The sequence below is a fragment of the Scyliorhinus canicula genome, chromosome 14 (genome assembly GCF_902713615.1).
Source record: "Scyliorhinus canicula chromosome 14, sScyCan1.1, whole genome shotgun sequence".
Taxonomy (NCBI): domain Eukaryota; kingdom Metazoa; phylum Chordata; class Chondrichthyes; order Carcharhiniformes; family Scyliorhinidae; genus Scyliorhinus; species Scyliorhinus canicula.
Genome location: NC_052159.1, coordinates 109,632,685 through 109,651,162, shown reverse-complemented (window position 1 = coordinate 109,651,162; position 18,478 = coordinate 109,632,685). Strand labels below are relative to the sequence as shown.

The following is an 18,478-nucleotide window of genomic DNA, read 5'->3' as shown; positions in this document are numbered from 1 at the left end:
CCTCCAGGACACCCTTGGCTCCAAAACTGCGGCTGCAGCAGATGAGGACTCGGTGTCCCTCTGAGCAGGGTGGCCCAGAGCCGCTCTGACAGCGCCGCAAACATCTTCCGCGACTGAATAAAAAAGGGAGGAATCCCAATTGACACTTTTGTGTGCACGTTCAGCTCTTCCAATCTTCCGCTCGGGGATTTGATGCAAATGTCAAATCGCAGCGTCTGGCTGGAGCCTCAGCAACGAAGCTGCTTTAATAGATGTTGATGTGAATGGGCAGGGAGTTGGTTTTCTCTGTGTGTGTGTGTGTGTGTGTGTGTGTTTGTGTCCTCTCCCCTCTCTCCATTCTAGGCTGCTGTCTGTGTCAAATGGAGAGATTTCAAAGCTGGAGATGACGCAAACCATCGTCCTCATCAAGCCCCCCCCCCCCCCCCCCTCAAAAAAAAATAGGTGTTTCTGGGCGAAGATGGCCGCAACTTAACATCCAGCTAAGAGGTCTGTGGGGATTCAAAAGCTGGAGCCAGCCACATTGCCCGGAGCAAGAGGAATAGTTGAACTTTTCTCTCTCTCTCCCTGTCTTTCTCTCTCTGGCGTATTTGCTGCTTTTTCTTTGATGAGATGCTCAGTGGGTTGGATGTGTGAAGCTGGGATGTGGGATGATCTGAATCTTGCAGAGAGTGGCAAGGAGGAGAGGCAAGGAAACGGGGAGCTGGTCGTCGTCGGGAACACGATGGTGTCGCCGAAAAGTAGGCTTTCCTCTGGAGAGTTGTGGAGAAGTGTGATGTGACAGCGCCTGCTCTTTCCTCTGCTCCCGCCCGACTGGATGGCAACAGTTGACCGTTTGCTGAGAGGGAGAGGCGGCTTCAACCTGAGCAAAGGTCCGGGGAAATAGCAGCCGAGGCGATACCCCGGCCAATGTATATTGGGGCAAAGGAGCGGCGCTTGTGCAATTGGCCGGAGCTGCACTCTCCCACAATATGACCAAGGGCGCTTGGATGTGTCGGCAACAGGATGACGGCTTCAAAATTTGGTATGTCCCCCGGCAGAGCGAGAAGCCCTGCACAGATTCAGAGCGGGCCCAGAAATGGCGACTGTCTTTAGCATCTCTCTTGTTTTTCACCGTCCTGCTCTCTGATCACTTGTGGCTGTCTGCAGAGGCAAATCTGACCAGGACCAGGGACCAGGAGCAAGGCACCTTGGCAGACATGGGCGACGAGCTCACAGCAGCAAATCATTCACTTTTCCCCACCCTTGAGCAGCCCAGGGAAACCATCAGCAGTGACAAAGATACTATTTTTATAGAGAATACCACGAGCAGTCCGATCTGGCGACTGGAAACGTGCTCCCCACACTGTCTATCCGAGCAGTGGTTTCTTGTTGAAGACGCTGAGTCTGTCTGTGCGAGTGTGCAGGGGGGACACAGACATGGCCCTGCTCCCCTGTCCCTCAGCAATTTCCACCTGCCCTTTTGTGATTCTTACACCCTTTCCGAACTGTTCGCTGGGATGCCCACCCCAGAGGGCTCCAGCTGCCACCTGAGCCTGGTGCTGGATGGCGATGCCACGGTTTGCGTCCAGTGTGTTGAGACGTACCAGCGGTTGGACCAACACGCCCAAGAGAAATACGACGAGTTCCAGGTCTTGTTTCAGAAGTATTTGCAGTCCGGGGAATACTCGGTGAAAAGTTGCATGGAGGAATGCAAGGTAAGAGCGTTGGACTTTATTTCATTGGCTGATTGGCGGCATTGCGGATGAGAGAGAGAGAGTTGGAGGATCTTTGCTGTTGGCATGGCGACGGCTGGTTTGTTGGTGCCAAGTGTGTGCACCGGGATTCCTCGGGAGCTGTTGTTTTTGGAACGGTTGCTGATGTGGCAGGGGCATAAATATTTGACAAAGCAACCCAAATCGTCCTTTCCTAAAGTGTCAGCCTCCTGGGCGGAGAGAGGCGCTGGTCATTTGTTTGCGCAGTTGTGAAGTGCGGACAAGTGTGTGCCTGGAAATGACAGTGGCACTGGCTGAAAATATCGCCTTCCCCCTCAAGCCCTTGGTGGGAAGCGACCTGCGGGAGAGTGGGGCGTGTTGGCCAAAGTGCTCCTTAACCGAAGACTCGGTTAAATCTGACCGAGTTACTAGTACTGCAGTCGTATATTAGCCATAGAAATGAACGAGTGTTGGCAGATCACAATGTGCTTTGTAACTGAAAACCTAGAATATCTTAGAGGGATATCTAAGCTGCAACTCAAACACATTCTCAAAGTGGAGTTTGGTATCCCAAAGGACAGGATCAATATCAGTTGTCCAGGAATAATTGAACATGTTGCGCTGTTAACTCTGTTAAGTTCCTTCATCCCCATTAGGCTACATGGTGTCAACTATCTATCTGTGTATTTTCAAAATTCAAATGGGGGAGGAGGGTAGCGAATAACCATTTGACCTCTCTTCCCGTTGTGTTTACCTATGCTTAATTAGGTGGCAAGACAATGTGGGATATTTTTAGAGCAGTAAATATGATGGACTAAATCCAGTGTCGGCGCAGGAGCTTCTCTAGTCCCACGCGAATGCTAGAATTTCAATTAGGCTCATCGCTATTCCTTGCGCATCTTCACACGGAGCCCAGAGGGGATCGCCGGCGCTCGATTCCAGCTGGATTCACAACCGTGAGCCGTCCCCAAACTTTCTCAGCGCTCCCGCTCAGGCTGGGGTATGCTGCACACCCTCTGACTTGCATTCAGCACTCACTCAACAGACACTTTGAGGTAAACAATGCCACCATTAACACTGACTGGGGCAGCAGGCTCCATCGACGAAAGTGTGTACATTCACACACAAACAAAAAAAAATTGAACAGGTTGCAAACAATAGAGGCGACTGATCAGAGACGATGGGGCTTTAAGGATGAGGGAAGGGAAGCGAGTCGTCGATAGGGATGGAGCAGGGATTGCGATCAATGCCAGCGAGAGAGGGGAGCAATGGATGGGAGAGAAAATGCGGTGAACGGAAGTCACATTTCCGCACATTTGTGTACTGAAACAGAAAATGCAATTTAAATTCTGCGGCTGAGGTGGTTCCACAGCGAATCAGCGTCAGTCGCTCTCCAAGGTGCTGAATTTGTGTGGCGAGCGAGGGGCTGGTGCCTTGACAATACTAAACAGCTTTGCAGTGAAGGGGCTGGATTGGATACGGTCAAACTACTTTCTGGACCATAATTAATTTTACTTGCGGTTTTGATTCTTAATAATGTAGACATCAAATATCAGCTTGAAGGTACTTTCGCGTCTGAAGGTACACCTAATAGGTTTTCCCATGTTTATTCCAATTTAAAAACAGCCAGATCCCTATTGCGCATTCCATATGGTCACCTCGTTTTACTGCATATCCTGCGGTCTTCAGTTTAATATTTGTTTTCAACAAATCTTTGAATATATTCTAGACGTGCAAATCGGAATGTCAATAGATGAGTGGATTATGGCTCTGTGGAAAGATAGAATTGTATATATGCCCCAAATCAACAGGTTGATTTTACCTGTGCAAAATAACAATCTGTAAGATATTAATCTTCGAGGAGATACTGTTAATTCGCCGTAGAGGAATTGGAACTCATTGCATTTCTGTGTTCAGTGACCCTAGAGAGCGGGTGATTAACTTTCATTCATATACATGGAAGGCTTCTGAGCAAACATAGGCAGAAAAACAACCGGGTCACTGAAAAATCATCATGGGGGCAGGCGCCTAATTGTGATGACAATACAAACAAAACAACGGCCAATACTTCAGAACTCCTTTCATAGGCAATCACTAAAATAAAGTATAAAATAATAAATGTTCCAGTTGTGCAATTCTTTTCAGAAGGCAAATAATTGCAATATGATACAAAGTTAAGGTCTACTTAATTGAAAGAATATATGTGAAAGATCCACTAATCTGTATTTTGTGCTGAAATCATGTGTTGCCAGGTTGATTCATGAAATTCTCAATCTTTTACATACTATTTAAGAGTTTTAGAAAAAGTGTGGGATTGGGCTGTCTGGTAATCTATTTGTTCTGTATCCTTTTTTGAAGAACGGCATCTTTACATCTTAAATTTCATAGCAGAATTACTTTCCTGTAGTTACAGCAAGAGATAGTGGCAATAGGGCAATGAGGTTAAAGAGTTTTCTAACAAAGTCCAGATAGAGCATTCTTCACCTTTCTACAAGCGGAGACATGTTTAGTTGTTTGATTTTGTCAGAGTGGCTTTGGCATGCTTTACCTAGGATCAATTTCAATGCTCCTTTCTGAAAGCTTTTGAGCTTGTTCAAATGCTTCTTGCTCAATCTTGCATTCCAAACAGGTGCTGCAACTCAACAATGGGTCTTATGTAACTGCTGAACACAGTGAATCAGTCAGTTTGAGATATGCTTGAAAAGACCTCTCTTGTGAAGTCTTCCATTTGCTCTCTTAAGCAACTCATTCAAGCAATTGGTAATCTCATTTGAGATGCATTGAATAAAGATTCCTTATAATTTAGTGCACAATTGTTGCACCATCTCAGCACCACTGAATCTGATGAGGGCGAGATCAGGGGGTTCCCTCCCATGTGATTTGCTGTTGCATACAGTAAAGAGAGCTCTTTATAGTTGGTCAAATCACAGCGGTATAACAAGGAAAATATATGGTCCATTTGTATATTGTGTTTCTGAAATATACAACATCATATAAAGAAATAATACTGATACTAGGCAGCGGACAAAATGTACAATGTGATTTTATTCTTTATTTAATCTGGAAAAATGTATTTTCATCCTCGTTCAAGCAAAACCTAGACTTAATTTAGTGGCTTCGTTGTCCGAATAAGGAGCACCAGTCTTTAAATATGCCTTTATATTAGTAAAACGATTATTATGTGCCAGAAATATATGGAACTCAAATAAAAAACAGTTTATAGTTCATACCAGATTACCTGCTAAGGACGTTTAAGACAATTGTAATTATTTTAACAAGAAAAATGAAAACTTCTGACTCCAAAATGCATGCCATAATCAAAGAAAAATATATAAACCTTTAAGATGTTGGGATTAGTTCATGGTTTGGAGGCTTGCTGAGGCCTTGCAGGCATCTTGGGGCCTCAGGCAGTGAAGTGACACATGTTCTCAGATCAGGACATGGAGGAGGCTGGCTGGAAACAGCAGCAAGGCTGATAGTGAGCTTCATTCAAGATTTATAGTTTAATTAATTGGAACAACATTCATTATAGCAATTGCTTAGCACCCATAAAATACAGTTCAGGAATTGATCAACATTCCCTTTATCTACTATCTCTGATGTGACTCATCTCCGCCTGTTTTCATGGTGATAAGTTCCTCTTTAGCATCAACATTAAGGTGTGACTCAGCAGTCATCTTTCGGTAGCCTTGAGCCAATTTTATTTTTTCCACTTTTGAACAAAACTTTTTAAAATTTACATAACTATACATTTTAACCACACTGGTTCAATATGTTTTATGCATGCAACATTAAAAATATCAATAGACATGACAGTAGCCACATATTGTTTATGGATTTTGGATTAATGGGTTGAATTTTAATTGCTTTTTAAAATTTTCCTTGTCGAATACATAAGTTTGATTTCTGCCATTGTAATAAGTCCACTGACTTTTTTGTGGTAAAATAAATATTGTAGTCCTTTGTACCTATTTCTATATGGTCAAAACACTATTAACTAGATATTGCGCTTCATTTTATTTTAGTGAAGGCCAGGTGATACTCAGTGCACTGAACTTGCATAGTCTGCAATCTCAGCTCACCCAGGAAGAATTACCAATTAATTGAGCATAGCTCAGACCCGGGTTCAATTCTAGCCTTGGATGACTGTGTGGAGTCTGCACGTTCTCCCCTTGTTTGTGTGTTTCCTCCAGGTACTCCGGTTTTCTCCCATAGTCCAAAGATATGCAGGTTAGATGAATTTGTCATGTTATATTACCCCTTAGTCTCCAAAGGTGTGCAGGTTAGATCGGATTATGGGGATAAAATGGGGGAGTGGGCCTTGGTAAGGTGCTCTTTCAGAGGGTCGGTGCAGACCAGATGGGATGAATGGTTCCACAGAGGAACATTCTAACATAACAATACTTTTGAAAGAGACAGGAACACATGACAAGGTTAAATAACTTTTTAAGCACCCTCTACACATGCAGATCCATTGTTATATGCAAATAATTCATGTTGCAGAGCATAAAATTGAGAAAACCAAGAATAAAGATTGAAAGGGCAGCTGTAAGAACTTAAAAGGCAGCCTATAATGATCTTCTTTATCTCCGTCCCACTTCTCAGACATGGGAGCCTTTGTTTCTTTGACAGATCTGGAATCACATGTAGGGTAGACTAGGTAAGGATGGCAGATTTTCTTCCAGAAGGATATTAGTGAACCAAGTGGTTTCCTCTGCTACTATGTTTTAACAATTTAACTTTTCCCGCACCCAAACAAAATTCCACTTTCTTTTATCATCACCATCATTACTTCTGCCCTCCTCACCAACACAGATCTCTCCTTTTTATTCTTTCTCTGCCCCTTTTCCCCTGCCTCTGAACTTGCTTATAAACTACTAATCTAACTTCTTCACTTATCTTGAGCAATCATTCAGTTAAAATGTTAACTTTCTTTCTCTCTTCGCAGATACTGCTTGACCTGCTTCCAACATTTTCTTTTTTATTTCAGGTTTCCAGTCTCCTAAGTATTTTGTTGTATTGATTATTTGTCTGTATTGGGATTCAAGATAATATTGGGATTCAAGATAATATGAGAGGCATGGTTTAGCACAGGGCTAAATAGCTGGCTTTTAAAGCAGACCAAGTCAGGCCAGCAGCGCAGGTTCAATTCCCGTATAAGCCTCCCCGAACAGGCACCGGAATGTGGCGACTAGGGGCTTTTCACAGTAACTTAATTTGAAGCCTACTTGTGACAATAAGCAATTTTCATTTCATTTCATTTCATATTCAGATACATCTGCAGAAAGAAACATTCTTAGCAACATAAAAACATGATAAAACGTTAAGGGCTGAATTTTCAACCATGCAGCCTAGCTAAAATGGCAAGGCAATGATCATCAGAATCTGAAGCTTAGTAGCTACAGCAGCCCTGAAATCTAGTGGTAGGGCCACTTACTTTACAAATTGGAGTTTAATGATAGAAGCAGGACATGTTTGCAATTTTAAACTGAACCTTTCAGATTATTTATCAGCTGCTTGTCTGGGCGAATAAGTTCCTGAAGTTCCCCATTATTTTTGAGGCCCGGAGGACTAATCTTAATGATTGCTGCTCTGAATATCTAGAGATTGCCTTACACCCACTGCCTGTCAATGGAGCTACATTCTTCTTATTGGAAACATTTTTGATTGCCACAAATCCTGGTGGCCTAAAGCTGGCAGGCAGGCCAAAAATATACAGTTGACTCTCCTGATGCAAGTGTGCCCAAGCCTTTAAAATGGACCATGCCTCTCATTGGAACCATTCATCAACCACTTCAGTAGCCAGCTCCCTAAACTGTGCTCAGAAGGATAATTCGCTCCCAAGACTTTGTGCTGAATTGTAAAAATGTATGCTTTTCAAGTTATTTCCTTTATTGGAATATTATTGATTAAGCTATATAATTTGTTAATTTTTAGAAGCGGAATTGTCAAGTGGCATAATGGAAGGTTCTTTTTATACTTCACTTTAGTACTAACTGACAGTCCTGTTGACCTGTGACTACTTGTATTTGATGGAAACAAGTATTCACTAGGCACTCAAAAGTTTGTTCAATGTTATTGCTATGACTTGGTTGGCCTTGACCACCATAAACATACTCAATCAATTATGAGAAACACATTTGGAATTAAATTGAACATGGAGTTGTCCATTAATAATAATATTTACCAGTGTCACAAGTAGGCTTAGATTAACACTGCAATTAAGTTACTGTGAATATCCCCTCGTTGCCACACTCCGGCGCCTGTTCGGGCACACAGAGGGAAAATTCAGGATGTCCAATTCACCGAACAAACACTTCTTTTAGGACTTGTGGGAGGAACCCGGAGGACCCAGAGGAAACCTACGAAGACACAGGGAGAACGTACAGACTTTGCACAGACATTGCCACAAGTGGGAATTGAACCCGGGACCCTGGCACTGTGAAGAAACAGTGCTAACCATTGTGCTACCATGCCGCCCATTATACACCCTGCCTGGAATTAAATTATATTGACATCAATAGAATTGGATATTGAGGGTGTCACATAGTCAACAGTTCTGTTTTGTCTCCAATTTCATCCCACTTATCTGCTTGTGATATTTTTGCCAGTGAATTGCTTCGGGCAGATTACATATATGTGCTTCCATCTTGAGTAAATGTGAACTTTCTATGGTCATTAAGCATGATGATTGTTGCAGAAATATGATGGTACTTTCATCCTGCCTTCAAAGACCATATCAGACAATGAAAATATATGTTGTGAAAGTCAAAATCATAATGTTACACAAATATAGTTTTGCAGGTACAAAAATAGCAGTGGATTACCGCCTAGCTATTAGATTCCATTCGTGATTAACATGTTAATGTAATTCAAGAGGGCAAGAGCTGATTATTTGAATAGAAACACTGTGCAGAGTTGTGGAAAAGGCAGAAGATTGGCACCAAGTCATATGCTCATTCAGAGAGCCAGTGCAGACAGAAGAGGCCGAATGGCCTCCATATCCACAGTAACAATTCTGTCAATTGCTGTTATGGACAGGTGAGAATTGGCGGGATAGTTCTCCCTTTCTGCAATATTTGCATCTTCTTGGAATAGAGTGTTTTTCCTTCATGCCCATTCGATGGAATTTCATTCTGCAGTCACTAAGTCTGCGGTCGTTGTGTACTATGAACATTTAGATAATAGTAGCTATTAAGTCTGCAGGTAAAATCTGTTGCACTTTTAATATTTTCTCAAAGGAATGCAACTTACATTTTCATGTCCTGGCCAGACCGGCAGGCTATTCCAGGCTTGCGGAATTTCATGTATATTTGCACACAAGGAAGGAGGTCACCTGATCCTCTTGACCCCATCTTCTTCCAATGCAGATTGTCTATTCTCTTCACGCTAGTTTTTAAAATGGTAAAATGTAAATCTTTCCATGAATTTGCAGGTATGACTACGTGGAAACTTTTTCTGTCGGTTATGATGGGGCTGCATAACATACGTGGCGTATTATTTATTGCTCCATTGGTAACTTTATTTTTCATCTCATGATATTGTTTTACTAACTCCCACAATTTCTTATCCTGCAGCTCTTAAAACCCCCAAAGGCTTTGTGTATAACTATTTGTTGACAAGGTTAAAATGCACCACATTAGTGAAACCTATTTCGTCATGGAGATACTATAAAATATCATCCTTGGTACAGCAACAGGTTAAATTATTCTACTTTGATGACCGCTCTTAAAAGAGAGCAGTAAACTGGTACTCATTGATCGGAGAAATTTAAGCACCAAAATTCATCATACAAGTCATTATGAAATATGATAAAATGGATTTTATATGATTTTATTTTAAATACATATACTGAATTACTGATTCGCCATTGGCATCTCATTTTTTTTTAATCCACCTGGTAAAGAAACCCATTATTTTTTATGAGTTCTACAAGTTGTGCAGTCTTAATTTCTCACGAGATTACAATCATATCCCTGTCTCCCACTGAGCTGCACAACAGGTGTTTTCATATTGCAAAATATCACACTCCAATCTGATGGAAATTAGCTGATACAGTAAAATGAACTGCTCGTCACTCCTTGACTATCTATACATATTTATAAGCTGCCTTTTTCAAAACAATATACACAGCCGACATACTGAAATTAAAAGCTGCTTCTTTTCCTGCTGTACTGGGAATACATTCGCCAACATGTTCAATTTTGTTTTGGTCCATCTCGAGTGTCATGAAACTAACTACCCATACTCGTGTTAGAACTTGTTCAAGATTGAAGTAATATTAGGGTTGAGGCAATGCAATGAGCTTAATACTCCTGTGGATTTTCAGAAAAAAATACTGTGTTGTATCTGAAGAGAGAAGGTTCACATGCTTGTAATAATCTCCAGTCAAGGAAAATGTCTCAAATTAGTTTAAAATTCTCTCCACACTGGCCGTCTGATGAGAATATTAATTGGGAATTTTGCAATGCTCCTTATAGCTGATGAGGAAATTCTTCACAACTACCCTCAAGGTTTCAGGTTATTAGGCTAATCCCATTTGATATTACCCAGGCACACAGCAAGGAATACAATGTGAAGTGCGGCAGACAAGATCTGAGTAATACTGCAGGTTTCAGCTTGGATTTTGGCTCCCAGGAGAGAGCTCTGTGTAAATGTGCTTACATGCCAATATATAGCCTCCCTGGTGACCATTTATTGCTTTTAGAAATGATCAGGCAGCAAGATTATTTTGTTCTTATTAAAAAGGCTCAATATTCGGTGGCACAGTGGTGAGCATTGCTGCCTACGGCGCTGAGGACCCGGGTTTGAATCCCAGCCCTGGGTCACTGTCCGTGTGGAGTTTGCATGTTCTCCCCGTGTCTGCATCTTTTTCACCCCCACAACCCAAAGATGTGCAAGGTAGGTGGCTGAACACGCTAAATTGCCCCTTAATTGGAAAAAATAATTGGGTACTCTAAATTTAAAAAATGTTCTCAATGTTAAATATATAAAGCAACCATGATATTCAACCTGAACACTTCTTAAAATGGCCTTAGTTCAGCTGCTGGATGGGAATTCTATACGTCTAAGTAGTGAGATTAGGGGCCCAGCCGTGGCTCAGTTAGTAGCACTCTCACCTCTGAATCAGAAGGTTTTGGGTTCAAGTCCCATTTCAGAGACTTGAACACAGAATCTAGGCTGACATTCCAATGCAGTACTGAGGGAGAGCTGCACTTTTAGATGAAGCATGAAACCAAGACCCCAACTGTGTTCTCAGATGGATGTAAATGATCCCAGGACATTATATGAAAAGGAACTGGGTACTCCTGGACAATATTTATCCCTCAGATTATCTAATCATTACCTCATTGTTATTAGTAGGACTAGCTGTAAACAATTTGGCTGATGTGTTTTCCTACATTATAACAGTAACAACAATTTAAATGTACTTTATTGGCCATCAAGCATTTTGGAAGTCATAATAGGCACTATATAAATGAAAATTCCTTTCTTTTTTCTTGATACTTTGTAGTATTACTGTTGTACACTTACTAGAAACCACTTTACATTATTGCAAAATGCCAATATTTATTGCAGTCTCAATGAGCACATCCAATCGGTGATCAAGTTGTTTTTGTGACAAATATAGCATTTGATCTTCGGCATAGTAGACTAACAAATGCAGTGAATGCACTGTTAAAGGCATAAGCATTTTGCTCAATCGATGGTTACATTATTTAGTCTGCAAATCATCAATGAACGATTATAAAATTTAGTCTGTAGTTAAATATGGAATCAGTAAGATTTGCTGTATAATTGTTATGAGATGGTTGCTTGAGTATGAATTACAGATGCATCCAATTAACATTATTATAATTTCAGGTATCAAAAATCTACTTCAGCAACTTTTAAACAAACAATCAAGAACTCTGATTTTTTATTTGGAACAACCCTAATTACTAAGTGACACTGAGCTGTAAGGATAATTGCCGTTGATAGTAAAATCTCATGATTTACTTTTGTATTCTGATTTATTGGATACAAGGTGGTACTGAAGGTTGCTGCTTCATTAGATGTTCTTAGACACAAATTGTGACTATTCCAAGAAACAAAGCATTCATTGCATTTAAACTCTTAAACTATATTTAATGGAACAAAAAACAAAGAAAATTATAGCACAGGAACAGGCCCTTCAGCCCTCCCATCCTGCGCCGATCCAGATCCTTTATCTAAACCTGTCTCCTATTTTCCAAGGTCTACTTCCCTCTGTTGCCGCCCGTTCATATACCTGTCTAGATGCCTCTTAAATGATGCTATTGTGCCTGCCTCTATCACCTCCGCTGGTAAAGCGTTCCAGGCACCCACCACCCTCTGCGTAAAAAAATTTCCACGCACATCTCCCTTAAACTTTCCCCCTCTCACCTTGAAATCGTGACCCCTTGTAACTGACACCCCAACTCTTGGAAAAAGCTTGTTGCTATCTACCCTGTCCATACCTCTCATAATTTTGTATACCTCAATTAGGTCCCCCCTCAACCTCCGTCTTTCCAACGAAAAAAATCCTAATCTACTCAACCTTTCTTCATAGCTAGCACCCTCCATACCAGGCAACATCCTGGTGAACCTCCTCTGCACCCTCTCCAAAGCATCCACATCCTTCTGGTAATGTGGCGACCAGCACTGCACGCAGTATTCCAAATGTGGCCTAACCAAAGTCCTATACAACTGTAACATGACCTGCCAACTCTTGTACTCAATACCCCGTCCGATGAAGGCAAGCATGCTGTATGCCTTCTTGACCACTCTATCAACCTGCATTGCCACCTTCAGGGTACAATGGACCTGAACTCCCAGATCTCTCTGTACATCAATTTTCCCCAGGACCCTTCCATTGACCATATAGTCCGCTCTTGAATTTGATCTTCCAAAATGCATCACCTCGCATTTGCCTGGATTGAACTCCATCTGCCATTTCTCTGCCCAACTCTCCAATCTATCTATATTTTGTTGTATTCTCTGACAGTCCTCCTCGCTATCTGCAACTCCACCAATCTTAGTATCATCTGCAAACTTGCTAATCAGACCACCTATACATTCCTCCAGGTCATTTATGTAGATCACAAACAACAGTGGTCCGAGCACGGATCCCTGTGGAATGCTACTAGTTACCCTTCTCCATTTTGAAACACTCCCTTCCACCACTACTCTCTGTCTCCTGTTGCCCAGTCAGTTCTTTATCCATCTAGCTAGTACACCCTGAACCCCATACGACTTCACTTTTGCCATCAACCTGCCATGGGAAACCTTATCAAACGCCTTACTAAAGTCCATGTATATGACATCTACAGCCCTTCCCTCATCAATTAACTTTGTCACTTCCTCAAAGAATTCTATTAGGTTTGTAAGACATGACCTTCCCTGCACAAAACCATGCTGCCTATCACTGATAAGTCTATTTTCTTCCAGATGTGAATAGATCCTATCCCTCAGGATCTTCTCCAACAGTTTGCCTACCACTGACGTCAAGCTCACAGGTCTGTAATTCCCTGGATTTTCCCTGCTACCCTTCTTAAACAAAGGGACATTAGCAATTCTCCAGTCCTCTGGGACCTCACCCGTGCTCAAGGATGCTGCAGAGATATCTGTTAAGGCCCCAGCTATTTCGACCCTCGCTTCCCTCAGTAACCTGGGATAGATCCCATCCGGTCCTGGGGACTTGTCCACATTAATGTCTTTTATAATACCCAAAACTTCCCCTTTCCGTATGATAACTTGACCTAGAGTATTTAAACATCCATCCCTAGCCTCAACATCCGTCTTGTCCCTCTCCTTTGTGAATACCGATGCAAAGTACTCATTAAGAATCTCACCCATTTCCTCTGAGTCCACGCATAAATTCCCTCTCTTGTCTTTGAGTGGGCCAATCCTTTCCCTAGTTACCCTCTTGCTCCTTACATATGAATAAAAGGCTTTGGGATTTTCCTTAACCCTGTTAGCCAAAGATATTTCATGACCCCTTTTATCCCTTTTTATTGCGCGTTTGAGATTCGTCCTACTTTCCCGATATTCCTCCAAAGCTTCATCAGTTTTGAATCGCCTCGATCTTACATATGCTTCCTTTTTTTCATCTGAGCTAGTCTCACAATTTCACCCGTCATCCATGGTTCCCTAATCTTGCCATTTCTATCTCTCATTTTCACAGGAACACGTCTGTCCTGCACTCTAATCAACCTTTCCTTAAAAGACTCTGGGCGGCAATGTGGCACAGTGATTAGCATTGATGCCTCACAGCGCCAGGGACCCGGGTTTGATTCCGACCTTGGTTGACTGCCTGTCTGGAGATTGCATTTTTTCCCCATGTCTGCGTGGATTTCCTCCGGGTGCTCCGGTTTCCTCCCACATTCCAAAGGTGTGCTGGTTAGATGGATTTGCTATGCTAAATTGGCCCTAGGTGGAGTTACGGGGCTAGTGTGGGGTTTGCGCTTAGGTGGGTGCTCTTTCAGGGGTCGGTGTAGACTCAATGGGCTGAATGGCCTCCTTCTGCACTGTAGGGATTCTATGGGATTCTATGATTTTGGCCTACCGATATCTAAGCTAACAGGATAGTTAGTATTGTCCTGAAAATGGCATTGGCAGATTTAACATTCTGTTAATGCCTATGCTTTGCTTACAGTTTTAAATGGGCCTACCACTGAGTTTTAGGTACTAGGTCTCTTTTGAAATACAATTTACTTCTCCTGGCTTATAGACCTATGGCAACTCTTCAGTCATGAGTTTTGCCATTTTCCCACTCTTGGAAGTACCTTTCCAGCAGCCTGGATTTGACAAGCGACATCAGGACATTTGTTTATGTTGGGCATGTTGCGACTCATTTAAGTGGGGTAGAGGCACAGGAATAAAAATGGTTCCAAGACCACTTCACTTGTTGAACAGCTAGACTACCAGTGGATCTCTGATTACATTGGTTTAATTCAGGGATCAATTGAAATAAATAACTATTCAACTTTGCAGATAATATACCGGATGCTGAATGATTACAAAGCTCATCAGGGAGAGACAATAACAGCAGCATTGAAACAGAACACAGCTATCATGTGAAATACCCAATTCCAATTAAATTATTGCATTCATTCCTCTGGATATCCATTTAGGATTTGTACAGTAAAGTTGATGAAGGAAATATTTAATTATCTGTGTTCTTTTGATTGTCCATAATGTCCACTATCAGCAATAAGGGTGCTGTCCAGACTGAAATACTTATTTCTAGTGGCTTTGTTTCACAGTAATATCATGACACAAACAGTAAATAACGAAATAAAAAACTGGAGACATATACAAGAGCTCACTTGGCTCCAAACCTCAACGCAACCTTGATCAAAACATGGACCAAAGAACTGAAGTCAAGAGGTGAAGTGAGAGTGATTGCCCCTGACGGTAAGGCAGAGTGAGGTGTGAAGGAGTAGAATTGAAATCAATGAGAATTAAGTTCACTATTACCTTCTGAAGAGTAATCGGGGATGGGTAATAGATGCTAACATTGATAACAAGGTCCAAATCACATAAAGGAATTTTTAAAAAGACACTAAATATATTCAGAATCACAATTTGGCATTTTTAAGACTCCGATAAAGTGAATTGTTTTTGTTATCGATATTTTCAAAACTAGGGTTAATCATCCACTTCTGATGGCATTCTTTCCAAAATTGTATGAGAGAAATCCTTACCGCAGCATGATTTTTAAAATTTGAATTAATATGTTCTGACTGGCTGCACAATCGTTCATACTATATATACCTGAAACCTCATGTTAAAGGATTATATTTTGTTGAATTATTGTGCTTAATTTGTTAATAATAAACATAATTACAGGGTACAGAAAAGGACTATAACAGTGAATCTAATTTATTACATGCCTATTTAATATTCTTTTTTAATTTTCCCTAGTTTTATCTTGTAGTTTAAAATTATAGGAAGTGCCACTAGATTTCTGCTTCATAATCATGCTTTGTACTTCTTAAGTGACCTTAATAATTGGGTTTCTGTGATGGAAATCAATTTCATTGTCTGCAGGTCTTTTGTGAGACATCTTTTATTGACTTGCCCTGTCAAAAACTGCAGAAATGTCCCTTTGGTAATTTAACGTGTTAGAAAGTGAGGCTGTTTTATAATATTTAAACAAATTAGAGACAAAGGTTTTTCAGATTAGTTCTTTGATTATCTTTGGGGAAATAGCTCTCTTAGACAATAAGAATATATGTAAGAGCTGCAGCAAAACCTAAGCAAGAAATAAAAATTACATTTATGTAGTGCCTTTCATGACCTCAGGACATCTCAAAGCACTGTATAGCCAGTTAAGTACTTTCCCAAGTGTAGTTACTGCATAGGTAATGGAGGAGTCAATGTGTGCACAACAAAATCCCATAAATAACAATGTGATAAAACCAGACAATTGACAAGGTTTTGGTTGGTGGGGATAGGCAGGTAGGAAGAGACATAAATGTTGCCAAGACATCAGGGAGGATTCCATTGCTCTGAAGAGTGCCGTGGGATATTTTATATCTACCTGTGAAGGAGAGAGCAGTTTAACATCTCATCCGACAGTGCAGCATTCGCTCACTACTGCACTGGAGTGCCAGAATTACAGAAGGGTTACAGCACAAAAGGAGGCCATTTGGCCCAACATTTCTGTGCTGGCTCTCTGAAGGGGCAATTCCCTCAGTGTCACTCCCCTGCCTTCTCATTGTAGCTCTGAACATTCCTCCTTTCAGATAGAATTCCTTCCCGAATGATTCTATTGATTCTACCTCCCCACACTCTCAGACCACTTTCTGTGTGAAAGGCTTTTTCCTCATGTCGCCATTACTTCTTTTGCCAATTACCTTAAATCTGTGACCCCCTTTGATCCCTCCCCCTATGGGAACAGTTTCTTCCTATCTAGTTTGTTCAGACCCCGTATGGTTTTGAATACCTCTATCAAATCTCCCCGCAACTTTCTATTCTCCAAGCAAAACAATCCAAACTTCTCCAATCTATGAGTCACTCATCCCATTGTGAATCTTTTCTGCACTCTCTCCAATGCCTTCCTTACCTCCTAAAGCATGGCACCCAGAATTGGAGGCAATGATCCAGCTGAGGCCAAACTGGTGTTTTACACACATTTGACATTAGTTCTTTACTTTTGTACTCTCTGCCCATCAATAATTTCAAGGATGTTCTATGCTTTATTGACCATTCTCTCAATCTGTCCTGTCACCTTCAATTATTTATGCACATATTCCCAGGTCCCTCTGCTCCTGCACCCCACTTTCTAATTTTACCCTTCATTTTATATTCTCTCTCCACTGTCTTTCCACCAAAAAAAATCACGTCATACTTCTCTGCTCTAAATTTCATCTACGGCACTCTACCAAGCTGTCCATTTGACGCCCTACATTATCCTCACAATTCACAATATTTCCAAGTTTTGTACTGTCTACGAATTTTGAAATTATGTTATGTATTCTCTAGGTCTCGGGCAGTTATATATATTAGGAGGAGCAGGATCCCTAACACCAATCCTGGGGAACTCCATTATAAACCTATCTCTAGTCCAGAAACATCAATTAACCACTATTCTCTTTATTTCCTGTCACTCAGCCAATTTCATATCCATATTTCCTTTTTCTTACTTGAGCTCTAAGTTGCTCATAAGTCTGTGTTGTGACACTTTATCAAGTATCTTTTGGAAGTACACGAACACCACATCAACAGTAATACTTTCATTGATACCTTCCGTTGCCTCATCAAAACACCCGAGCAGATTAGTTAAACGTGATTTGGCCTTAACAAATCCATGCTGGTTTTCCTTAATTAACCTTCATTTGCCCATGGGACTATTCATTTTGTTTTGAATGATTGTTTCTAGAAATGATCCCGCCACCAAGGTGAAATTGACTGTATGGCTTATCTTTATAGTTTTTTTGGATCAAAAGCGTAACCATTGCAATTCCCCAGTCTAAGGAAGTTTGGGAAACTATGGCCAATGCTCCATAACTTTGCAGCCTCACTTCCCCCTATATCATAGAATCCCTACAGTGCAGGAGGCCATTCAGCCCATTGAGTCTGCACTGACCCTCTGACAGAGAACCCTACCTAGGTCCAACCTCCTGCCCTATCCCCGTAACCCCTCCTAACCTGAACATCTTTGGACACTAAGGGGTAATTTATCATGGCCAATCCACCTAACCTGAACATCTTTGGACTGTGGGAGGAATACTTTGGTTTGCCCCAGTCTGCACCAGCTTCTAATTCTTTCCTCAGGTAAGCGAAGGATCCTGAGCCAGGACATCTATTTATCTTCTGCAAAATACTCTTGATTTCTTCCAGGGCCATTCCAGCTACCAATTCTCACCACATCAGCTTATAATTGTGGTCAAGTTTCTGGATTGATCCACAACCTCCTGATTCAGGGGCAAGTGTACCAGAATGAACTACAGTTGCTCCTTACTGTAGATCTATCAAACATTGACCTCACACTGCCGAATATATGCAATCCATGCATCCTATGTGTTGTCTATTATGTAGAGATGCCGGCATTGGACTGGGGTGGGCACAGTAAGAAGTCTTACAGCACCAGGTTAAAGTCCAACAGGTTTGTTTGGAATCACTAGCTTTCAGAGTGCAGCTCCTTCATCAGGTGAGTGAAGAGGTAGGTTCCACCAGGAACACTACAGATAGTTACCCGCAGATCCAACCAAAGAACACGCCCGCCAACTCAACAGACTGATCAAGACCTTGGATCCAGACTTTCAGAGCACCCTATGTGC

General features: G+C 41.5%; 1 protein-coding gene across 2 annotated transcripts in view; it reads left to right on the top strand.

Annotated features, from left to right (window-relative positions):
- The first annotated feature begins 451 nt into the window (after nucleotides 1-451).
- LOC119977116 (transmembrane protein FAM155A) overlaps nucleotides 452-18,478 on the top strand; it is a 1,007,141-nt gene continuing 989,114 nt past the window's right edge. For both annotated transcript variants that reach the window (XM_038817728.1, XM_038817727.1), the window contains exon 1: nucleotides 452-1,694. In XM_038817728.1, coding sequence (XP_038673656.1) covers nucleotides 969-1,694 — 726 coding nt within the window. In that variant the 5' untranslated portion in view covers nucleotides 452-968. The remainder of the gene's footprint in view (nucleotides 1,695-18,478) is intronic.